The 24445-nt window shown below is 50.7% G+C and overlaps 1 protein-coding gene across 1 annotated transcript; it reads right to left on the bottom strand.

Annotated features, from left to right (window-relative positions):
• Positions 1 to 5883: 5883 nt before the first annotated feature.
• Positions 5884 to 22718, bottom strand: PHKG2 (phosphorylase kinase catalytic subunit gamma 2). Its single transcript, XM_044304339.1, has 9 exons — positions 22540 to 22718; positions 11366 to 11541; positions 9635 to 9689; positions 9488 to 9553; positions 7945 to 8108; positions 7664 to 7754; positions 7397 to 7550; positions 7180 to 7305; positions 5884 to 7092 (listed from the first exon to the last, which is right to left on the bottom strand). Exons 1-9 carry the CDS (start codon positions 22632 to 22634, stop codon positions 6832 to 6834), a joined length of 1188 nt encoding a protein of 395 aa, XP_044160274.1. The 5' UTR covers positions 22635 to 22718; the 3' UTR covers positions 5884 to 6831.
• Between the last annotated feature and the right edge of the window lie 1727 nt (positions 22719 to 24445).

Raw genomic sequence — 24445 nt, forward strand, 5'->3', positions numbered from 1 at the left:
AGCCTGCCCCCCCCCCAATGCCCGCTCTGCAGCAGGAGCCAGCACCCCCCCCCCCAATGCCCGCTCTGCAGCAGGAGCCTGCCTTCCCCACTCTGCAGCAGGAGCCAGCACCCCCCCCCCAATGCCCGCTCTGCAGCAGGAGCCTGCCCCCCCCCCCCAATAATGTCCGCTCTGCAGCAGGAGCCTGCCCCCCCCCCCCCCCCAATAATGTTCGCTCTGCAGCAGGAGCCTGCCCCCCCAATAATGTCCGCTCTGCAGCAGGAGTCCCCCCCCCCATAATGCCCGCTCTGCAGCAGGAGTCCCCCCCCCCCCCAATAATGCCCGCTCTGCAGCAGGAGTCCCCCCCCCCAATGCCCGCTCTGCCGCAGGAGCCTGCCCCCCCCCCATGCCCGCTCTGCCGCAGGAGCCTGCCCCCCCCCCAATGCCCGCTCTGCAGCAGGAGCCTGCCCCCCCCAATGCCCGCTCTGCAGCAGGAGCCTGCCCCCCCCAATGCCCGCTCTGCAGCAGGAGCCTGCCCCCCCCAATGCCCGCTCTGCAGCAGGAGCCTGCCCCCCCCCAATGCCCGCTCTGCAGCAGGAGCCTGCCCCCCCCCATGCCCGCTCTGCAGCAGGAGCCTGCCCCCTCAATGGCTTTCACACTAGCCTTTTTCTGGATCCGGCGGGGCTCTGCAAAAACGCTTCTGTTACTGATAAAACTACCGCCTGCATCCGTCATGACGGATCTGTTTGTATTATCTGTAACATGGCCAAGACGTCATGAACTCCATCGAAAGTCAATGGGAGACGGATCCGTTTTCTATTGTCTCAGAGAAAACGGATCCGTCTTTCTCTGCATCCCAGGACGGAAAGCAAACCGCACCGCGCTGCTCTCTAATATCAGAACGGAACACATGTTGGAGCGCTCCGTTCTGTTCAGTTACGTTTTGTCCCCACTGACAATGAATGGGGACAAAACAGAAGTTGTTTTTTTTTCGATATTGAGCCCCTATGACGGATCGCAATACCGGAAAATATTAACATTAGTGTGAAAGTCGCCTAAAGAAAACACATAAGGCAAGTCTGACAACAGCTCGACCACACACGCAAAAAAGTTATGGCTTTCTACTCGCCCTAACCCCATCTCGGTGCAAGAGTTTCCTTTATCATTCCCTGCCTTTCTGGAGCTACACCTTTTTTTTATTTTTACGTTCACATATGAGGGCTTAATTTTTGTAGAAAAAGTCGTAGTTTGTAATGGCACCATTTACGGAGAAGCTGGAAAAAAAAATCTACATGGGATGTAATTGGAAGAAAACGCAATTGCACTAGTTTTATGGGTTTTGTATTTACAGCGTTCCCTATGAGATAAAACTGTCCTGTTCCCTTCATTCTCCGGGTCAGTACGATTACAGTGATACCACATTTATATAGTTTTATGGGTTTTGTTTTTACAGCGTTCCCTATGAGATAAAACTGACCTGTTCTCTTCATTCTCCGGGTCAGTACAATTACAGTGATACCACATTTATATAGTTTTATGGGTTTTGTGTTTACGGCGTTCCCTATGAGATAAAACTGACCTGTTCCCTTCATTCTCCGGTCAGTACGATTACAGAGATACCACATTTATATAGTTTTATGGGTTTTGTGTTTACAGCGTTCCCTATGAGATAAAACTGTCCTGTTCTCTTCATTCTCCGGTCAGTACGATTACAGTGATACCACATTTATATAGTTTTATGGGTTTTGTGTTTACAGCGTTCCCTATGAGATAAAACTGACCTGTTCTCCTCATTCTCTGGGTCAGTACGATTACAGCGATACCACATTTATATAGTTTTATGGGTTGTGTTTACAGCGTTCCCTATGAGATAAAACTGACCTGTTCTCTTCATTCTCCGGGTCAGTACGATTACAGTGATACCACATTTATATAGTTTTATGGGTTTTGTGTTTACAGCGTTCCCTATGAGATAAAACTGACCTGTTCCCTTCATTCTCCGGGTCAGTACAATTACAGTGATACCACATTTATATAGTTTTATGGGTTTTGTATTTACAGCGTTCCCTATGAGATAAAACTGTCCTGTTCCCTTCATTCTCCGGTCAGTACGATTACAGTGATACCACATTTATATAGTTTTATGGGTTGTGTTTACAGCGTTCCCTATGAGATAAAACTGACCTGTTCTCTTCATTCTCCGGGTCAGTACGATTACAGCGATACCACATTTATATAGTTTATGGGTTTTGTGTTTACAGCGTTCCCTATGAGATAAAACTGACCTGTTCTCTTCATTCTCTGGGTCAGTACGATTACAGCGATACCACATTTATATAGTTTATGGGTTTTGTGTTTACAGCGTTCCCTATGAGATAAAACTGACCTGTTCTCCTCATTCTCCGGGTCAGTACGATTACAGTGATACCACATTTATATAGTTTTATGGGTTTTGTGTTTACAGCGTTCCCTATGAGATAAAACTGACCTGTTCTCTTCATTATCCGGGTCAGTATGATTAGAGATACCACATTTATATAGTTTTATGGGTTGTGTTTACAGCGTTCCCTATGAGATAAAACTGACCTGTTCTCTTCATTCTCCGGTCAGTACGATTACAGTGATACCACATTTATATAGTTTTATGGGTTTTGTGTTTACAGCGTTCCCTATGAGATAAAACTGACCTGTTCTCTTCATTCTCCGGGTCAGTATGATTACAGAGATACCACATTTATACAGTTTTATGGGTTTTGTGTTTACAGCGTTCCCTATGAGATAAAACTGACCTGTTCTCCTCATTCTCCGGGTCAGTACGATTACAGTGATACCACATTTATATAGTTTTATGGGTTTTGTGTTTACAGCGTTCCCTATGAGATAAAACTGACCTGTTCTCTTCATTCTCCGGGTCAGTATGATTACAGAGATACCACATTTATACAGTTTTATGGGTTGTGTTTTTACAGTGTTCCCTATGAGATAAAACTGACCTGTTCTCTTCTTTCTCCGGGTCAGTACGATTACAGTGATGCCACATTTATATAGTTTTATGGGTTGTGTTTACAGCGTTCTCTATGAGATAAAACTGTCCTGTTCTCTTCTTTCTCCGGGTCAGTACGATTACAGTGATGCCACATTTATATAGTTTTATGGGTTGTGTTTACAGTGTTCTCTATGAGATAAAACTGACCTGTTCTCTTCATTATCCGGGTCAGTATGATTACAGAGATACCACATTTATATAGTTTATGGGTTTTGTGTTTACAGCGTTCCCTATGAGATAAAACTGACCTGTTCTCCTCATTCTCCGGGTCAGTACGATTACAGTGATACCACATTTATATAGTTTTATGGGTTGGAACCCTCTTTGGCTTTCTCTCTCTTATGTGCGACTAGAGGGTAATATTATTACCAGCAGCTGAGCTGTCGCCGCCATCTTGGATTTGGGAGGGGGGTGAGGATCGGGTCCCAGCTTTCCCTGATCGAGATGCTTACTATCTATTCGGTGCAGGTAACACCCCTCTGTACCCTCACTGCAGACTGCTGGCAATTCTTTCATAACTTCCGGAGAAGGGACAGGGCCTCTTTAACCCCTTCAGGACCAAGCCATTTCTCACCTTAAAAGGAGTATTCCCGTCTCAGACAATGGGGGTATATTGCTAGGATATCCCACCTCTGGGACCCGCACCTAAGAATGGAGCGGGAAAGGTGGTTGCCAGAGGACCCGTCCACCACCAAGCGCTCTCCGCACAGTAGTGAAAGGGAGCGCACTGCACATGACCGGCCACTTCTATGGGGCCAACGGCAATAGCAGAGCCAGCACGCAGCCAGTTGCCCGCACCTATCAGACAATGGGGGCATACCCCTACCCCCCATTGTCTCAGATGGCACCGGGATACATTTTGCTAATCTGACCTGTGGCCCTTTTGGTGGTAATAACTGGAATGGTTTTACTTCTCACACCGATTCGGAGATTGTACTTCCTGTTACTGGTGAATCTGCGGCCAGAAGTTTCACCCTTATTTATTAGGAAATCCAGAATTTAGCAAAAATGCTTTGATGACAGACGGTTCTGACCTCACTTTCCCGAGTTACTTCATGGGGCCAGCATTTTGACTTAGAAGCAAACGTTAACATTTTTAGAAATTTTCCAAAAGCTGTTTTTTAAAGGACCAATTCAGTTGTGAAGTGACTTTGTGGGGATTAGATAAGAGCGCCCACTGTAGAGACCATTCCCCTCAACCCTGCGCTAGGCGTCTTTCCCGTCCTAGGATCTCAATACTGGAAGAAAACGCTTCAGCGTTGACCCCAATCTGTCAATGGGGATGGGATGCGGCATGAAGCGCAACGGAAGTCAATGGTGACAGATCCGTTTTCTCCAACACAAAAGAATACTGATCCGGCATCATGGCTATTGTAGAGATAATGTGACCGGATCCAGCAAACACGCAGATATGAAAGTAGCCTTAACCCTTTAAGTGTCCCACAAGAATTCAAGGTTTTACAACACTTCTATATCTATTACCCTGATTCCGAAGTTTACAGACACCCCCCACATGTGGTGGTAACCTGCTGTACGGGCACACGGCTGGGCGCAGAAGGGAAGGAGCGCCAAATGGTTTTTGGAGGGCAGATTCCATTTTGCTGGAATACTTTTCTGGGCCCATGTACTATTTGAAGGCCTCCTGCTGTACCCCTACAGTGAAAACATCCAAAAAGTGGCCCCATGTTGGAAACTACACCCCCTTCCCCCAGGGGGTAGTGAGCACTTTGTTTCATAGAAAAAATTTACACTTGGCCATGAAAACAAAAAATTACATACTTTACAAGAAAATGTCACTTTAGGCCCATATTTTTCATTTTAACAAGGGGTAAGAGGAGAAAGTGCAGCCCGCTATTTGTGATCCGTTTTCTCCTGAATACGGGCACACCGCAGGGCTTAGAATGGAAGGAGCGTCATATGGCTTTTGGAGGGCAGGTTTGCTGGGATGAGACCCTGAGGGACTCCTAGAGAGGAAACCACCAAACATTGACTCCATTTTGGAAACAACACCCCTTAAGGCAGGCATCCTCCAGCTGTTGTAAAACTACAAGTCCCACAATGCCCTGCTGGATGCCGATACCTGTAGGCTGTTCGGGCATGCTGGGAGTTGTAGTTTTGCAACAGCTGGAGGGCCGCAGTTTGAGGATGCCTGCCCTAAGGCATTCTTTTAGGGGTGTGGTGAGTTTACTGACCCAACAAGCGTTTCATAGAATATAGAAACACTTGGCAAAGGGTAACGGGAGGACGTGCCCCCACAACTCGTCCTGCATTTTCCCTGGACACAGAAACACCCCATTTGTGGTCGTAAACTGCTGTGTGGGGACGCGGCGGCGCTCAGAAGGGAAGGAGCCATATGGATTTTCTAACATAGAATTTGCCCAAATTGTTTTTAGGGGCCATAACTTTTAGTTTTTTTTTGTTGACTGCGCTGTATTCGGGATTGTTTTTTTGTGGGAGAAGCTGTAGTTTTAGTTTTTTTCTTTGTACAATTTTTTTTACCTTTTTGGGAGGGGAGATGGGTAAAAATTGCAATTCTGTCAGTTTTTAATTTCCATTTTTTGTGAGATTCTCTTTGTGGTACATGTTCTATAACTTTATTCTGTGGGTCGATATGGTTTTATTTATATAGTTTCACAAGTTTTTCAGTTTTTATTGGTACCGTTTTTCGGGTACATATGACTTTGTCACTTTTTATACCGTTTATTGGAAGGTGAGATGGGCAAAATTGCAATTCCGTATTTTTTTTTGTAGCATTCACCATGTGATCGATCAGATCGTTACGGACGCAGAGATAACAATCACACGTAGTGTATTATTTTTAACCAATTATAAATGTGTGGATATAAGAAAAAGCTATATTTCTTTATTGACATTTTTATTTCTTTTTTAACACTTTCTGTACCCAGAGCCAGTGGGTCTGGTGGCTCTACAATAGTGTACTGCAGGGACCCCAAGCGCTCGAATCCTCCGGTTGTACAGACTAGCCCATCAGAGCGATCTCAGCCTCGTCATGTACATAGACATGGCGACAGTTTAGTGCCGTGACACGTATGTAAGTCATACAGCATTGAAGGAGTTGTGCCGGAACTACTTCTAGTTCTCTCGTTCTTCCAGCTCTCTCTTATCCCCCATGCTTGAATCCCACGTCCGGGTTTGTCATGTGACTGCGGTCCTCCTACCAGAGGGCTGCGAGATGTGTCCTGTGTAACAGTCTCTGCCTCCTTCTGGTCAGTGATCTGTGTAACTGGATTTCTAATAGATGCAACTTGTAAGGTTCATTGGTGTGGTCGTCCGTCACGGAGACGCAGCTGGAGGAGGGGTCATTGAGGAGAAGAAATAGATGCGCAGTGAGCATGTGCGTCCTGTATTCCAAGGCCCCACTACAGGACGCATTACCCACAGGGCACAATGTCGGCTTCTGATAAATGGTGGGCTTGGGGGAAGTAGCTGCCAGCCAGGATACAACCCCTTCAACAGTAACATCTGGACAATGGGGTGTACACTAGTTTCCAGGTTGGTGTACTAACCCAGTAGAACGTGGGGGCAGGCCACAATCACATGGCACAGATCTACTGCCGAGCGTTCAGACACTGTCCTCTTCATCTGCGTGTGGTCTTATGGAGATCTAGAGTTTGCCACCAAAACAATCCAGATGACAGGTAATTAGTGTGTAGATAGCCTTACGGCGGTAGGGCGGCTATCCCTCAGAAGGATATTGTCCGGCTGGCTGCAGTGTGACCCATGATGGGTAAACAGTCCTGCAGCAGACAGATCCTCTTACTCTTCAGACCCTGTTTTTGCATCACTTACAGTTCGCCATCATGGTCCTCATCATCCCCCATCGTTAATAAAAGGGCTTTCGGCTGATTCTGAAATAAAGCCGCGCGGTTCTGTCTTTCTCCCTTTTTCACCCAGTGCCCATAAATCCGGAAAGCGCAGCCATCGATAAGTCTCCGGATGCCCTTTACTCCGTATGGATCTCTTATGAGAAGCTCACGAGTAATGGGCCGAGCTCGTCGCCATCGAACAAGAATGCGGACACAAGCCAAAGCGGTCCAAGCCGCGATCTGTGAAGACATGACCATTACCAAGAACTTAAATAATGCAAAGGCACTGCTGTAGACGAGTGACTGGAGGATGCAGAGCAGACTTACCCGGAAGCGGTGATATGGAGTGACCGTGGAGCCACCGCCTCGTTGGTGACTTTGAAAAAATGGGTGCTGAAGGGCTTGGTCTGCTGTAAGACGCTTCTCTAGTGACACCTCAAGAAGACCGGAGATCTAAGGGGAAGACGTAAGAAGAGCAGAAGCTCAGATAGATACGTTGGGCATTTGTCTACCTAACAGTACCCTGCGGCTCCTGTGGCATTACCAGATCTTTTGAGGTCGCAGATCGGTCATCCCACTCTGGAGAACTGAATTGATAGCGTCCATCCATAATCATGCGGAGCATTAACATTTGTCTACGATGCCAGAATGGAGGCGAGCCAGCCAGTAGCGTAAACATGATCACCCCACATGCCCACCTATAAAACAGGATCGAGAAGTATTTCCTAGGTAGAGACCATGCCTGCAGCAAGCATTACCACGGTGTATGTATGCTAGTACTTGTAATCATACAGCTGTCTCAGATACTCACAGATCCACCTCCTTTCCATATCCTGGGTGGGTTTCGTCCATTGAACACTTGAGGATTTCTGGAGCTAAATATCCTGGTGTCCCACAGAGTTCTGACAGCCACATGGAAGAAAGAAGAGATCAGAAATGTCCAAGGAACAGAACAAGTTATGGGTGCTATTAACGGGCAGGGAAGAGGGACCAAGGAGGTAAACGCCACCGAGACCTCGCACCAGCTGTGGTCCGACAGACTTCATTATTATCGGAGTATCAAAGTGAGAAAGTGTAAGAACATGAAAGCACCTCGCAGCTTCTCCTGAGGCTTCAAAACACAACTGAAGCCAAAGTCAGAAAGCTTGATGTTCAGACAGTCGTCCATGAGAATATTCTCTGGTTTCAGATCACGGTGAACAATGTTATGTGCGTGTAGATACGAGACCGCCTCCAACAGAGAACGCATGATGCACCTGGATAACGAGAATTACATTAGAGTCCACAAAGAAGCAGGTCTCTGCTGTGACCTTAGGACAGTGGCCTCTCCAGAAGAGGTCCTCATTCAAGTTAAGGGGCCCAGGGGACTGGTGCCTTCCAAAAGACTTGAATTGACCGTGTTGGTCCACTTTTTAGCGCCACTCCAAATAAAACTTAGAAAGCTAAGAGGTGGCAGTAGGTTTATGCTGTATAGAAACCGCGTATTCGGGCAGTTATAAACCGTATGCCTAAAAATTATATCGATAAACAAAAGGTAAAATATAGAATGGATAAAATGAAATGAAAAAATACCAAGTAAAATATTATATGAAGGTTAAAAAGTTTTAAAGTAGAACTCCGTTTACTAGGGGGATGTCTGTTGGATAAAGCTCAAGACCCCTTCAGACAGAGCCCCCCGGCCAGGTCCGCTTGTAGAATGGTCATCATGACGGCAGCCGGGTGTCCAGCGCCGGTCAATATTCTTTAATCAGGTAAAAAACACAGCACTCAACGCGTTTCGGGGGTCAGAAACAGTGCCCCCCTTCCTCAGGAGTAATACAATACTCATACAATGCTAGTATTTATACCCTCAAATAGGATTGTACACATCAAAAAAGGCGGGAATATTGTGGGAATCCAAATAGGAGGAAGTAACATTTGGATTCAGGAAGTGACACTGCCCTGGTGTCACTTCCTCCCATTGGATTCAGGAAGTGACTCTGCCCTGATGTCACTTCCTCCCATTTGGATTCAGGAAGTGACACTGCCCTGATGTCACTTCCTCCCATTTAGATTCCCACATTTTTATTCATTTCTTTTTATCGATTCTATATTTTACAGCATAAACCTACTGGCACCAGTCCCCAGGGTCCCCTTAACTTAAATGAGGACCTCCAGTTACTCTACTTCTTGTTGGGTGTGAGCTTTGCTACACATGGACCACTCAGCAGCCTTCCTATTAAGCATTTTTTACTAAAATCCCCCCCTTGGTGGCCGTCAAGTTGACACTAGATCTATTCTGGGCACCTCCCTGGGTAGATATCCAGTGATCATCCCTCAACCTCTTTTTTTCTTTTGTCTCCCTACGATTGCTCTCGAGAAGAGACCGTGTAAGGCTCCAGTGCAGAGACAGAAATACCGACCAAGCACTTAAGAATTCTACCTAAAACAGTTTAGTGATGACTACAAATCCAAGGGAGGTCAGTCCTGTGACCCAGTCAGTGACCACAGCAGAGATCATGCCAAGTCTGAGAAAAGCTAAAGCATCACTTTCTGAAGAACCAAACCCCAGATGTGGATGCTGAAGCATGGCAGAGACAACAAACCCAGAAAGTGTAGAGACAACCAGAGAGCGCAGCAGCACAGAGGAACCCACCTGGTCTCCTTCTCACTCAAGGTCACCTTCTCTGTTAGGTAGTCGAACAGCTCCCCCCTCTTCATCCTGACCAAGAAACACCATCCTAGTGAAACGCACAAAGACAACTGGAAGCTTCCACGTGATATCATCTGCTCTTATACTCACAAGTCGAAAACCAGGAATATGAATGTGGAGGACTCGTATGAATCAATCAGTGTGACTACAAGAAAAAAACGGAGAGAAGAGGTCATGGGGCAGAAAACTAAGGGGAGACAGAGCAAGAGACCCACAGTCCTGAGAAGTACACAGGAGAGGAAATGGTTATAGGAGGTAAGTGATGGAGAGTCCTGAGGAGGGGAATATAGGGGGTAGGTGATGGAGGGAGAGTCCTGAGGAGGGGAATATAGGGGGTAGGTGATGGAGGGAGAGTCCTGAGGAGGGGAATATAGGGGGTAGGTGATGGAGGGAGAGTCCTGAGGAGGGGAATATAGGGGGTAGGTGATGGAGGGAGAGTCCTGAGGAGGGGAATATAGGGGGTAGGTGATTGAGGGAGAGTCCTGAGGAGGGGAATATAGGGGGTAGGTGATGGAGGGAGAGTCCTGAGGAGAGGAATATAGGGGGTAGGTGATGGAGGGAGAGTCCTGAGGAGAGGAATATAGGAGGTAGGTGATGGAGGGAGAGGAATATAGGAGGTAGGTGATGGAGGGAGAGTCCTGAGGAGGTGGACGCAGGAGGGGAATATAGGAGGTAAGTGATGGAGGGAGAGTCCTGAGGAGGTGGACGCAGGAGGGGAATATAGGAGGTAGGTGATGGAGGGAGAGTCCTGAGGAGGTGGACGTAGGAGGGGAATATAGGAGGTAGGTGATGGAGGGAGAGTCCTGAGGAGGTGGACGCAGGAGGGGAATATAGGAGGTAGGTGATGGAGGGAGAGTCCTGAGGAGGTGGACGTAGGAGGGGAATATAGGAGGTAGGTGATGGAGGGAGAGTCCTGAGGAGGGGAATATAGGGGGTAGGTAATGGAGGGAGAGTCCTAGGGAGGTGGATGCAGGAGGGGAATATAGGAGGTAGGTGATGGAGGGAGAGTCCTGAGGAGGGGAATATAGGAGGTAGGTGATGGAGGGAGAGTCCTGGGGAGGTGGATGCAGGAGGGGAATATAGGAGGTAGGTGATGGAGGGAGAGTCCTGAGGAGGTGGACGCAGGAGGGGAATATAGGAGGTAGGTGATGGAGGGAGAGTCCTGAGGAGGGGAATATAGGGGGTAGGTGATGGAGGGAGAGTCCTGAGAAGGGGAATATAGGAGGTAAGTGATGGAGAGTCCTGAGGAGAGGAATATAGGAGGTAGGTGATGGAGGGAGAGTCCTGGGGAGGTGGACGCAGGAGGGGAATATAGGAGGTAGGTGATGGAGGGAGAGTCCTGAGGAGGTGGAAGCAGGAGGGGAATATAGGAGGTAGGTGATGGAGGGAGAGTCCTGAGGAGGTGGACGCAGGAGGGGAATATAGGAGGTAGGTGATGGAGGGAGAGTCCTGAGGAGGTGGACGCAGGAGGGGAATATAGGAGGTAAGTGATGGAGGGAGAGTCCTGAGGAGGTGGATGCAGGAGAGGAATATAGGAGGTAGGTGATGGAGGGAGAGTCCTGAGGAGGGGAATATAGGGGGTAGGTGATGGAGGGAGAGTCCTAGGGAGGTGGATGCAGGAGGGGAATATAGGAGGTAGGTGATGGAGGGAGAGTCCTGGGGAGGTGGACGCAGGAGGGGAATATAGGAGGTAGGTGATGGATGGAGAGTCCTGAGGAGGTGGACGCAGGAGGGGAATATAGGAGGTAGGTGATGGAGGGAGAGTCCTGGGGAGGTGAACACAGGAATTACGGTATCTTAAGTGTTGGGTCAGACACGTACTGATGAAGGGATGTTGGGAAACTTGGTGTAGGATCTCCATTTCCTTGGCAGTGGACATTCGGACCTCTTGCAGCTGTTCTGGACTCATCCTTTCTGGGGTCACCTCAATGATCTTCACTGCATACTGCCGCCTGGTGTCTCTGTGGATGCAGCGCCGCACCGTGCTGGACACCCCCCTGAGAACAGAGAAGATCTTTTACCAGCTTCTTACCCACATTTCAGTCTCAGCAGTTTTATAGACTCCATTAAGAAGCCATGTAACCGGTACTGTCAGCATGCCGGGGAGGCTGCAGTACGCAGCCGCTATACCGACGAGTGCCCAGGGATTCCCAGCTCATACAATGTACAGACGGTGCTCCTGTGCCCGCACCCACCTGAGTGAGGGGATCAGAAGGCCATGGGTCCTTGTAACCGTCCCAAGGTTTTCTGTAGGAACCATCACACGTTCCTCCACAGTCTCCACTGCCGGTCTCTACAGAGGACATCTCCACTCCAATGATCGGGTGATTATCACCACGGGAGAAAGGGAATATGGAAGCATACCGCCACAACAAAGATCTCAAGATGAGATCCAAAGAGCGGTCACTATCAGTGAAGCCATCATTAGGCTGAAAAACACCACAAACCCATCAGAGAGATAGCAAAAACATTAGGCGCGGCCAAAACAACTTACAAAGAAGGAACGCACCGGTGAGCTCAGCGACACCAAAAGACCCGGAAGACCACAGAAAACAACTGTGGTGGACGAGCGAAGAATTCTTTCCCTGGTGAAGAAAACGCCCTTCACAACAGTTGGCCAGATCAAGAACACTCTCCAGGAGGTAGGTGTATGTGTGTCAGAGTCAACCATCAGGAGAAGACTTCACCACAAGATGGAAACCATTGGTGAGCCTCAAAAACAGGAAGGCCAGATTAGAGTTTGCCAACGACATCTAAAAAAGCCTTCACAGTTCTGGAACAACATCCTATGGACAGATGAGACCAAGATCAACTTGTACCAGAGTGATGGGAAGAGAAGAGTATGGACAAGGAGAGGACCTGCTCATGGTCCTAAGCATACCACCTCATCAGTGAAGCATGGTGGTGGCAGTGTCATGGCGTGGGCATGTATGGCGGCCAATGGAACTGCTTCTCCTGTATTTATTGATGATGTGACTGCTGACAGAAGCCGCAGGATGAATTCTGAAGGGTTTCGGGCAATAATATCTGCTCATATTCAGCCCAATGCTTCAGAACTCATTGGACTGCGCTTCACAGTGCAGATGGACAATGACCCAAAGCATACTGCAAAAGCAACCAAAGAGTTTTTTAAGGTTAATGTGGCGAAACCAACCTCGCCACTGGGTTTTGGAGAGGGCTGTTTAAAAGCCTCTTGCCTCAGGATTATGGCCCATAGTAAAGGAGAAAACAGACCGGCCGCACAGCTTAAATCTGTCTGTAGAATTGTATTTTATGTTATTATGCGTTCGGTTAAATTGTATGTTATGTGAGGGCACCCAGATAGCTAATAGTATTGTATTCGTGTATTCTGAGTGCCATTCACCTAATGATATGCACTCAGACTTGAGCTATCTGGGGATATGTTAAATGTCTGTTTTTTGCTGTGGGGGTGTCCCATTGTGTGTTTAAATGGTGATGTCTGTCCTGTTGTCTCCACATGTGTATTGGCGATCTCCCTTTGTCCTGAGAGATAATTGGATTGCCCTCGGTTGTCTCTGGGACAGAGGAGGAAACCATGATGCATTGTGGGGATATGTTGTATCTGTCCTGTATTTGCAACAACTAATAAAAACCAGGCTGGGTGTGCCAGCACATCAGAGCACTGCTGACCCTCAACACGGAGCCTTGTCTCGTTATTGGGGGGATTCCCTGTATGCTGTTGGAGACTGATTGCCAGGAGTGTACGCTTTTCCTGTTCGTCTGCTGGCAGCTATTTGCGAGGTTCCAGGTTGGAGTGCTATTTTGTATCCAGTTCGGGAGGTTGGTGTTCTGCAGTAGCTGTGCCTGTCTCTCGGAAAGGGGCATATCGCCTAAACGGATCTTAACCCCTTGTCTGCTGAAACTGTGCCGTTACATTGGTGGCAAGCAGCGGGATTGTTCCTACAGCCAGAAGGACAGCTACAGGAGACACCATTTCTTTGGATTCTACAATTTAAGGGCAACGCATGTCCCAGTACAGCGACCCTAAAAGCACCAGGATGGAACCAGCAGTGTTATACGAGGAGGAGGACCTGGATGGCCGGGATGCATTAAGGAAAGGCATCTGGTACCAGGCCCTGGATAATGTACAATACCAGCGAGGTGAGAGTCTCCCCAGTGAAGAGCAGCGGTTGCAGAAGCAAGTGGCCCTGCGGATGTCCTTCCTGGGAGAGCAGCCCCTGGAGGAATGGGTGATAGAACTAGAGCACCGGGTATGGCAGGAGCTATGGCTGGAGGATGCCTACCAGGCGCTTTGGTGGTATGTGGCACAGTTTATACCCTGGACAGCTGAGCATGACAAGCCAGAGGGAGAGGAGTTTGATGGTCCTGGCTTGTTATGGGAGTCCTTTGCAGAGCCTGACTTCGGGAGCCCTGCACAGTCCAGACTTCAGGACATTTTCTATGAGAGGGAGGCTAGGCATGAGTGGGATGACCCCCATGAAGTAGAGAAAGACCTGGCTCACCTAGCAACCCTGGAGTGGGGACTGGAGCAGGACTACCAAGATCTCTTCCACTCCATTGGGAAGGCTCAGCAGGACAGTAAGGTGACAGACCCAGATCCAGACCCATTCAGCTGGGCAGATATTGTAGAGTGTTACTGGGAAGGACCCCAGGTGGCCGGTAGAGATGGGACCGAGGTCTCTCCACCGGTCCTGCGGGACAGTGGGAGCCTAGTCTCCATTCCCCAGCGACAGTGTGAAGTGCAGGGAGGGGAGAGCAGCGGCCTCCCTCCCCAGCGGCAGGCTGAGTTACAGGGGGCAGAGGTAGTTGTTCCTGCCCCCCAGCAGCAGCATGATTTTTTGGGAATTGGGAGCCGAGTCTCCATTCCCCAGCGGCAGACTGAGTTACAGGGGGCAGAGACCGTCGGTCCTGTCCCCAGCGGCAGAGTGCCCTACAGGGAATAGAGAGCCCAGTCTCCTTTCCCCAGCAGCAGGACACTGTATTGGGAGCGGAGGCGGTCGGTCGCCCTCCCCAGCGGCTGGAAGTATGTATGGGAGCGGAGCTCGTTATCCCCTCTCCCCAGCGGCAGCTTAACGCACCAGGGGGAGACAGTAAGCCCCACAACTGTGCAGATGGGACCGTGGTCTCTGCACTTACAGCACAGGGGGTAGGGACAGTCGGTCCTGCCCCCCAGCAACAGGGCTGTTTAGCCAAAGGGGAGACAGTCGGTTTCCCCCTCCAACAACCAGACTCCAACCAGGCTTCTTCCATGGTAACGCTGGCACCAGGGCAGAGTCCCGCTGATCCCTGCCCACAAAGAAACCTCCACTCCAAGCCAGGGAGCAACTCAGAGACCGGGAGTACCAGCTACCAATATAACATTGGTGGATTCACTGGACAGAGACCGGCTACTAAATTCAACAGGTCCAGTATTGGGTTGTGGGTGGGCTGCCAGACTAACTCAGGTACCGACCGGCGCGAGGTCAGGTATCTGGTTAGTCTTCCCTGGGGGGGGGGAGATGTGTGGCGAAACCAACCTCGCCACTGGGTTTTGGAGAGGGCTGTTTAACCACCTCCCGACCGCCGTACGCGTATATGCGTCCGGGAGGTGGTTGCTTTATTCCTCCTGGACGCATATACGCGTCTTCTCGCGAGACGCGAGATTTCCTGTGAACGCGCGCGCATAGGCGCGCGCGCTCACAGGAACAGAAGGTAAGCGAGTGGATCTCCAGCCTGCCAGCGGCGATCGCTCGCTGGCAGGCTGGAGATCCGAATTTTTTAACCCCTAACAGGTATATTAGACGCTGTTTTCATAACAGCGTCTAATATACCTCCTACCTGGTCCTCTGGTGGTCCCTTTTGTTAGGATCGACCACCAGAGGACTCGGGTAGGTCAGTACAGTCCCACCAAACACCACACTACACCCCCCACCCCCCCCCCGTCACTTATTAACCCCTTATAAACCCCTGATCACCCCATATAAACTCCCTGATCACCGCCCTGTCATTGATCACCGCCCTGTCATTGATCACCGCCCTGTCAGGCTCCATTCAGACGTCCGCATGATTTTTACGGATCCGATCCATGTATCCATGGATCCGTAAAAATCATGCGGACGTCTGAATGGAGCCTTACAGGGGGGGTGATCAATGACAGGCGGGTGATCACCCATATACACTCCCTGATCACCCCCTGTCATTGATCACCCCCCTGTCATTGATCACCCCCCTGTCATTGATCACCCCCCTGTCAGGCTCCATTCAGACGTCCGCATGATTTTTACGGATCCGATCCATGTATCCATGGATCCGTAAAAATCATGCGGACGTCTGAATGGAGCCTTACAGGGGGGGTGATCAGTGACAGGGGGGTGATCACCCTGATCACCCCCTGTCATTGATAACCCCCCTGTTAGGCTCCATTCAGACGTCCGCATGCGTTCTGTGGATCCGATACATGTATCCATGGATCCGTAAAAAATCATGCGGATGTCTGAATGGAGCCTTACAGGGGGGGTGATCAGTGACAGGGGGGTGATCAGGGAGTCTATATGGGTGATCACCCCCCTGTCATTGATCACTCCCCCCCTGGTAAGGCTCCATTCAGCCATTTTTTTTGGCACAAGTTAGCGGAAATTTTTTGTTTGTTTTTGTTTTTTCTTACTAAGTCTCATATTCCACTAACTTGTGTCAAAAAATAAAATCTCCCATGAACTCGCCGTACCCCTCACGGAATCCAAATGCGTAAACATTTTTAGACATTTATATCCCAGACTTCTTCTCACGCTTTAGGGCCCCTAAAAAGCCAGGGCAGTATAAATACCCCACATGTGACCCCATTTCGGAAAGAAGACACCCCAAGGTATTCCGTGAGGGGCATATTGAGTCCATGAAAGATTGAAATTTTTGTCCTAAGTTAGCGGAAAGGGAGACTTTGTGAGAAAAAAAAAAAAAAAAAATCAATATCCGCTAACTTATGCAAAAAAAAAATAAAATTCTAGGTACTCGAGTCGCCATGCCCCTCATTGAATACCTCGGGGTGTCTTCTTTCCAAAGTGGGGTCACATGTGGGGTATTTATACTGCCCTGGCTTTTTAGGGGCCCTAAAGCGTGAGAAGAAGTCTGGGATCCAAATGTCTAAAAATGCCCTCCTAAAAGGAATTTGGGCCGCTTTGCGCATCTAGGCTGCAAAAAAGTGTGACACATCTGGTATCGCCGTACTCAGGAGAAGTTGAGGAATGTGTTTTGGGGTGTCATTTTACATATACCCATGCTGGGTGAGAGAAATATCTTGGCAAAAGACAACTTTGTATAAAAAAATGGGAAAAGTTGTCTTTTGCCAAGATATTTCTCTCACCCAGCATGGTTATATGTAAAATGACCCCCCAAAACACATTCCCCAACTTCTCCTGAGTACGGCGATACCACATGTGTGACACTTTTTTGCAGCCAAGGTGGGCAAAGGGGCACCTTTCGGATTTTGCAGGCCATTTTTTACACATTTTGATTTCAAGGTACTTCTTACACATTTGGGCCCCTAAATTGCCAGGGCAGTATAACTACGCCACAAGTGACCCCATTTTGGAAAGAAGACACCCCAAGGTATTCCGTGAGGGGCACTGTGAGTTCCTAGAATGTTTTATTTTTTGTCACAATTTAGCGGAAAATGATGATTTTTCTTTTTTTTTCTTTTTTCCTTACAAAGTCTCATATTCCACTAACTTGCGACAAAAAATAAAAAATTCTAGGAACTCGCCATGCCCCTCACGGAATACCTTGGGGTGTCTTCTTTCCAAAATGGGGTCACTTGTGGCGTAGTTATACTGCCCTGGCAATTTAGGGGCCCAAATGTGTGAGAAGAACTTTGCAATCAAAATGTGTAAAAAATGGCCGGTGAAATCTGAAAGGTGCACTTTGTTATATGTGCCCCTTTGCCCACCTTGGCATCAAAAAAGTGTCACACATCTGGTATCGCCGTACTCAGGAGAAGTTGGGGAATGTGTTTTGGGGTGTCATTTTACATATACCCATGCTGGGTGAGAGAAATATCTTGGCAAAAGACAACTTTTCCCATTTTTTTATACAAAGTTGGCATTTGACCAAAAAAATAAAAAAATAAAAAAAAAAATCATTTTCCGCTAACTTGTGACAAAAAATAAAAAGTTCTATGAACTCACTATGCCCATCAGCGAATACCTTAGGGTGTCTACTTTCCGAAATGGGGTCACTTGTGGGGTATTTATACTGCCCTGCCATTGTAGAACCTCAGGAAACATGACAGGTGCTCAGAAAGTCAGAGCTGTTTCAAAAAGCGGAAATTCACATTTTTGTACCATAGTTTGTAAATGCTATAACTTTTACCCAAACCATTTTTTTTTTGCCCAAACATTTTTTTTTTATCAAAGACATGTAGAACTATAAATTTAGCAAAAAATTTATATATGGATGTCGTTTTTTTGCAAAATTTCACAGCTGAAAGTGAAAAATGTCATTTTTTTGCAAAAAAATCGTTACATTTTGATTAATAACAAAAAAAGTAAAAATGCCAGCAGCAATAAAATACCACCAAATGAAAGCTCCATTAGTGAGAAGAAAAGGAGGTAAAATTCATTTGGGTGGTAAGTTGCATGACTGAGCGATAAACGGTGAAAGGAGTGTAGTGCCGAAGTGTAAAAAGTGGCCTGGTCATGAAGGGGGTTTCACCTAGCGGGGCTGAAGTGGTTAAAAGCCTCTTGCCTCAGGATTATGGCCCATAGTAACTGTAAAGGAGAAGACAGACCGGCCGCACAGCTTAAATCTGTCTGTAGAATTGTATTTTATGTTATTATGCGTTCGGTTACATTGTATGTTATGTGAGGGCACCCAGATAGCTAATAGTATTGTATTTGTGTATTCTGAGTGCCATTCACCTAATGATATGCACTCAGACTTGAGCTATCTGGGGATATGTTAAATGTCTGTGTTTGCTGTGGGGGTGTGCCATTGTGTGTTTGGGTGGTGATTCCTGTCCTGTTGTCCCCACATGTGTATTGGTGATCTCCCCTTTGTCCTGAGAGATAATTGGATTGTGTTCGGTCGTCTCCGGGACAGAGGGGAGGAAACCATGATGCATTGTGGGGATATGTTGTATCTGCAACAAACTGTAATAAAAACCAGGCTGGGTGTGCCAGCACTTCAGATCACTGCTTGACCCTCAACACGGAGCCTTGTCTCGTCATTGGGGGGATTCCCTGTATGCTGTTGGAGACTGATTGCCAGGAGTGTAAGCTGACGGATACGCTTTTCCTGTTCGTCTGCTGACAGCTATTTGTGAGGTTCCAGTTTGGAGTGCTATTTTGTATCCAGTTCGGGAGGTTGGTGTTCTGCAGTAGCTGTGCCTGTCTCTCGTAAAGGGGCATATCGCCTAAACGGATTTTAACCCCTTGTCTGCTGAAACGGTGCCGTTACAGTTAAGAAGTGGAATGTTCTGCAATGGCCGAGTCAATCCCCGGACCTGAAGCCGATTGAGCATTTCACTTGCTGAAGACAAAACTGAAGGGAAAATGCCCCAAGAACAAGCAGGAGCTGAAGACAGTGGCAGTAGAGGCCGGGCAGAGCATCACCAGGGATGAGACCAGCGTCTGGGGATGTCTGTGCGTTCCAGACTTCAGGCTGTAACTGACGGCAAAGGATTTGCAACAAAGTATTAAAAAGTGACAGTTTGATTTATGATTATTATTCTGTCCCATTACTTCTGGTCCCTTAACACGTGGGAGGCACAGATGCAACTGCTGTAATTCCTGCATCGGTCACCTGATCTGGATGTAAATGTCTGCGGGCGGAGCACAGATGTAACTGCTGTAATTCCTGCATCGGTCACCTGATCTGGATGTAAATGTCTGCGGGCAGAGCACAGATGTAACTGCTGTAATGCCTGCATCGGTCACCTGATCTGGATGTAAATGTCTGCGGGCGGAGCACAGATGTAACTGCTGTAATTCCTGCATCGGTCACCTGATCTGGATGTAAATGTCTGCAGGCGGAGCACAGATGTAACTGCTGTAATGCCCCGGTCACCTGATCTGGATGGAAATCCCTCGTGTATATAGAAATATAGAACTACATATACATATATATATAAAGCCCCAACTACTACTTATAACAAAAAATATATATAATTAAAAATTTGGCAAAAATAATAAATCAGCACAAATAAGGGGCAGGTGCGCACTGAACAGCGCTGGGCGGTCACAGGTCGCACGTAGAGCTGGAAAATGGTAAAAACAAACAAATAAATGGACCCAAAAAAAAGTGCGCGGACCAAATGGCAGCCGTGAAAAAAAAGGGCAGGAAGGGATCTGGAGCTAATACATCTGTGCAGCTATTCCAGATGATGTTCTTTTCAGCAGCAAAGGGGTTACATTTGGTGCACCACAAGTCCCAGCAATCTACAGCAGCAGAGAAAGGCACAGAACCTCTCAGTCACTGGCTAGAATGGCGGCCTGCAGGGAGGTGCCGCCCTTCCCTGTGCAGCGCTGGCAGGGGACCGCCTGACCTCGGAGCAGACCACCTCCCCCGACGCCTCTGACCGCTTCCTGCCAGTCTCAGCGTTGGCAGGGGACCGCCTGACCTCGGAGGAGACCACCTCCCCCGACGCCTCTGACCGCTTCCTGCCAGTCTCATTGATCAGCCAATCGCAGCGCTGGCAGGGGACCGCCTGACCTCGGAGGAGGCCACCTCCCCCGACGCCTCTGACCGCTTCCTGCCAGTCTCATTGATCAGCCAATCGCAGCGTTGGCAGGGGACCGCCTGACCTCGGAGGAGGCCACCTCCCCCGACGCCTCTGACCGCTTCCTGCCAGTCTCATTGATCAGCCAATCGCAGCGCTGGCAGGGGACCGCCTGACCTCGGAGGAGGCCACCTCCCCCGACGCCTCTGACCGCTTCCTGCCAGTCTCATTGATCAGCCAATCGCAGCGCTGGCAGGGGACCGCCTGACCTCGGAGGAGACCACCTCCCCCGACGCCTCTGACCGCTTCCTGCCAGTCTCATTGATCAGCCAATCGCAGCGTTGGCAGGGGACCGCCTGACCTCGGAGGAGGCCACCTCCCCCGACGCCTCTGACCGCTTCCTGCCAGTCTCATTGATCAGCCAATCGCAGCGCTGGCAGGGGACCGCCTGACCTCGGAGGAGGCCACCTCCCCCGACGCCTCTGACCGCTTCCTGCCAGTCTCATTGATCAGCCAATCGCAGCGCTGGCAGGGGACCGCCTGACCTCGGAGGAGACCACCTCCCCCGACGCCTCTGACCGCTTCCTGCCAGTCTCATTGATCAGCCAATCGCAGCGCTGGCAGGGGACCGCCTGACCTCGGAGGAGACCACCTCCCCCGACGCCTCTGACCGCTTCCTGCCAGTCTCAGCGTTGGCAGGGGACCGCCTGACCTCGGAGGAGACCACCTCCCCCGACGCCTCTGACCGCTTCCTGCCAGTCTCATTGATCAGCCAATCGCAGCGCTGGCAGGGGACCGCCTGACCTCGGAGGAGGCCACCTCCCCCGACGCCTCTGACCGCTTCCTGCCAGTCTCATTGATCAGCCAATCGCAGCGTTGGCAGGGGACCGCCTGACCTCGGAGGAGGCCACCTCCCCCGACGCCTCTGACCGCTTCCTGCCAGTCTCATTGATCAGCCAATCGCAGCGCTGGCAGGGGACCGTCTGACCTCGGAGGAGACCACCTCCCCCGACGCCTCTGACCGCTTCCTGCCAGTCTCATTGATCAGCCAATCGCAGCGCTGGCAGGGGACCGCCTGACCTCGGAGGAGGCCACCTCCCCCGACGCCTCTGACCGCTTCCTGCCAGTCTCATTGATCAGCCAATCGCAGCGCTGGCAGGGGACCGCCTGACCTCGGAGGAGACCACCTCCCCCGACGCCTCTGACCGCTTCCTGCCAGTCTCATTGATCAGCCAATCGCAGCGCTGGCAGGGGACCGCCTGACCTCGGAGGAGGCCACCTCCCCCGACGCCTCTGACCGCTTCCTGCCAGTCTCATTGATCAGCCAATCGCAGCGCTGGCAGGGGACCGCCTGACCTCGGAGGAGACCACCTCCCCCGACGCCTCTGACCGCTTCCTGCCAGTCTCATTGATCAGCCAATCGCAGCGCTGGCAGGGGACCGCCTGACCTCGGAGGAGACCACCTCCCCCGACGCCTCTGACCGCTTCCTGCCAGTCTCATTGATCAGCCAATCGCAGCGCTTGGGGCTGCAGGGGGCGGTGCAGCACTATGCTGCCCTTACCCCGCAGGACCACCTGCCGGCAAGAGCAGACATGGTGCCGATCGTCCTCCAGAGCCACGCGGACCTTGCGCCATACATGTATGGCGCTGGGCATTAAGGCGTTAATAAGGCATTCGGTGCACCATGGGCAGGGCCACATAGCTCGGTGCACCTTGGGGGTCACTCCTTTTGGTGAACCGAAAGCTCCTCCTCCTGTACCGATAGCTGTCAGTCACTTACAGCTCCTCCTCCTATATTGATAGCTCCTCCTCCTCCTGTACCGATAGCTCCTCCTCCTATACCGATAGCTGTCAGTCACTTATAGCTCCTCCTCCTATACGATAGATGTCAGTCACTTATAGCTCCTCCTATACTGATAGCTCCTCCTCCTTCTGTACCGATAGCTCCTCCTCCTATACCGATAGCTGTCAGTCACTTCTAGCTCCTCCTCCTATACCGATAGCTCCTCCTCCTATACCGATAGCTGTCAGTCACTTATAGCTCCTCTTCATATACCAATAGCTCCTCCTCCTGTACCGATAGCTCCTCCTCCTATACCGATAGCGCCTCCTCCACTGGGGAGGGGCGGCTGCGTTACTACCGGGGGCTGTAAAATACTGAGCGAACTTTAGGGGGGAGGATGATGGGAGTAATTGCTCTTTGCGGTGCAGATGGTAGTCTGTTCCTCCTGGGGCCCGGCGTCCCCTCCCGTGAGGACTGGGCTCATATAAGGCCGCCAATCGTTAAGCCCCGCCCCCGCTCAGGAGCCCCGCCCCGCCCCCTACCTGCCGATGATCTCCTTGGGGTCGTATTTCTGGTAGAACTCTTTGGCGCCCACCCAGTCCGGCAGCTCGTCGCGGGGTTCTGCGTCTCGGGTCATTGCGCGGGTCCACAGCGGGAACGTCAGAGGGTCACTCGTCCGCCGCCACCACTGCGCGAGTACCGGAAGTGAGGATCCACAGCCCCGCCCTCCAGAGCTAGAGGCTGTTACCAAGCAACGCGTCGGCAAATAAATGAACTGCTGTGAGGTCATGTGACCCGCCGTGGGCTTTCTCACGTGATTATGAAATTTAATGAATATTCATGAAGGAAATGACGTCATCGCAGCGCGGCAAATGCGAACACTAAAATAAGCTGTTCGGTCACGTGTTCAAACACGGAGAGTCTGATTGGACGAGAGCTGTCACTACTAGTAAATCCTCCTTCCTATATAAATGTGGGAGATGGACGGTGGGGGGCGCTCTGTGCTCGGCCTTATGTCTAGAGGAGGCGGGGGCGCTCTGTGCTCGGCCTTATGTCTATTATGTCTAGAGGAGGCGGGGGCGCTCTGTGCTCGGCCTTATGTCTAGAGGAGGCGGGGGCGCTCTGTGCTCGGCCTTATGTCTAGAGGAGACGGGGGCGCTCTGTGCTCGGCCTTATGTCTAGAGGAGACAGACGGTGGGGGGCGCTCTGTGCTCGGCCTTATGTCTAGAGGAGACGGACGGCGGGTGCGCTCTGTGGTCGGCCTTATGTCTAGAGGAGACGGGGGCGCTCTGTGCTCGGCCTTATGTCTAGAGGAGACAGACGGTGGGGGGCGCTCTGTGCTCGGCCTTATGTCTAGAGGAGACGGACGGCGGGGGGCGCTCTGTGCTCGGCCTTATGTCTAGAGGAGACGGGGGCGCTCTGTGCTCGGCCTTATGTCTAGAGGAGACGGACGGTGGGGGGCGCTCTGTGCTCGGCCTTATGTCTAGAGGAGACGGACGGCGGTTGCGCTCTGTGCTCGGCCTTATGTCTAGAGGAGACGGACGGCGGGGGGCGCTCTGTGCTCGGCCTTATGTCTAGAGGAGACGGACGGCGGGTGCGCTCTGTGCTCGGCCTTATGTCTAGAGGAGATGGACGGCGGGGGGCGCTCTGTGCTCGGCCTTATGTCTAGAGGAGGCGGGGGCGCTCTGTGCTCGGCCTTATGTCTATTATGTCTAGAGGAGGCGGGGGCGCTCTGTGCTCGGCCTTATGTCTAGAGGAGGCGGGGGCGCTCTGTGCTCGGCCTTATGTCTAGAGGAGACGGGGGCGCTCTGTGCTCGGCCTTATGTCTAGAGGAGACGGACGGTGGGGGGCGCTCTGTGCTCGGCCTTATGTCTAGAGGAGACGGACGGCGGGTGCGCTCTGTGGTCGGCCTTATGTCTAGAGGAGACGGGGGCGCTCTGTGCTCGGCCTTATGTCTAGAGGAGACGGACGGCGGGGGGCGCTCTGTGCTCGGCCTTATGTCTAGAGGAGACGGACGCGGGGGGCGCTCTGTGCTCGGCCTTATGTCTAGAGGAGACGGACGGCGGGGGGCGCTCTGTGCTCGGCCTTATGTCTAGAGGAGATGGACGGCGGGGGCGCTCTGTGCTCGGCCTTATGTCTAGAGGAGACGGACGGCGGGGGGCGCTCTGTGCTCGGCCTTATGTCTAGAGGAGACGGACGGCGGGGGGCGCTCTGTGCTCGGCCTTATGTCTAGAGGAGACGGACGGCGGGGGCGCTCTGTGCTCGGCCTTATGTCTAGAGGAGACGGACGGCGGGGGCGCTCTGTGCTCGGCCTTATGTCTAGAGGAGACTGACGGCGGGGGGCGCTCTGTGCTCGGCCTAATGTCAAGAGGATAAGGACGGCGGGGGGCGCTCTGTGCTCGGCCTTATGTCTAGAGGAGACGGACGGCGGGGGGCGCTCTGTGCTCG

Source organism: Bufo gargarizans, chromosome 8 (genome assembly GCF_014858855.1).
Source record: "Bufo gargarizans isolate SCDJY-AF-19 chromosome 8, ASM1485885v1, whole genome shotgun sequence".
NCBI lineage: Eukaryota > Metazoa > Chordata > Amphibia > Anura > Bufonidae > Bufo > Bufo gargarizans.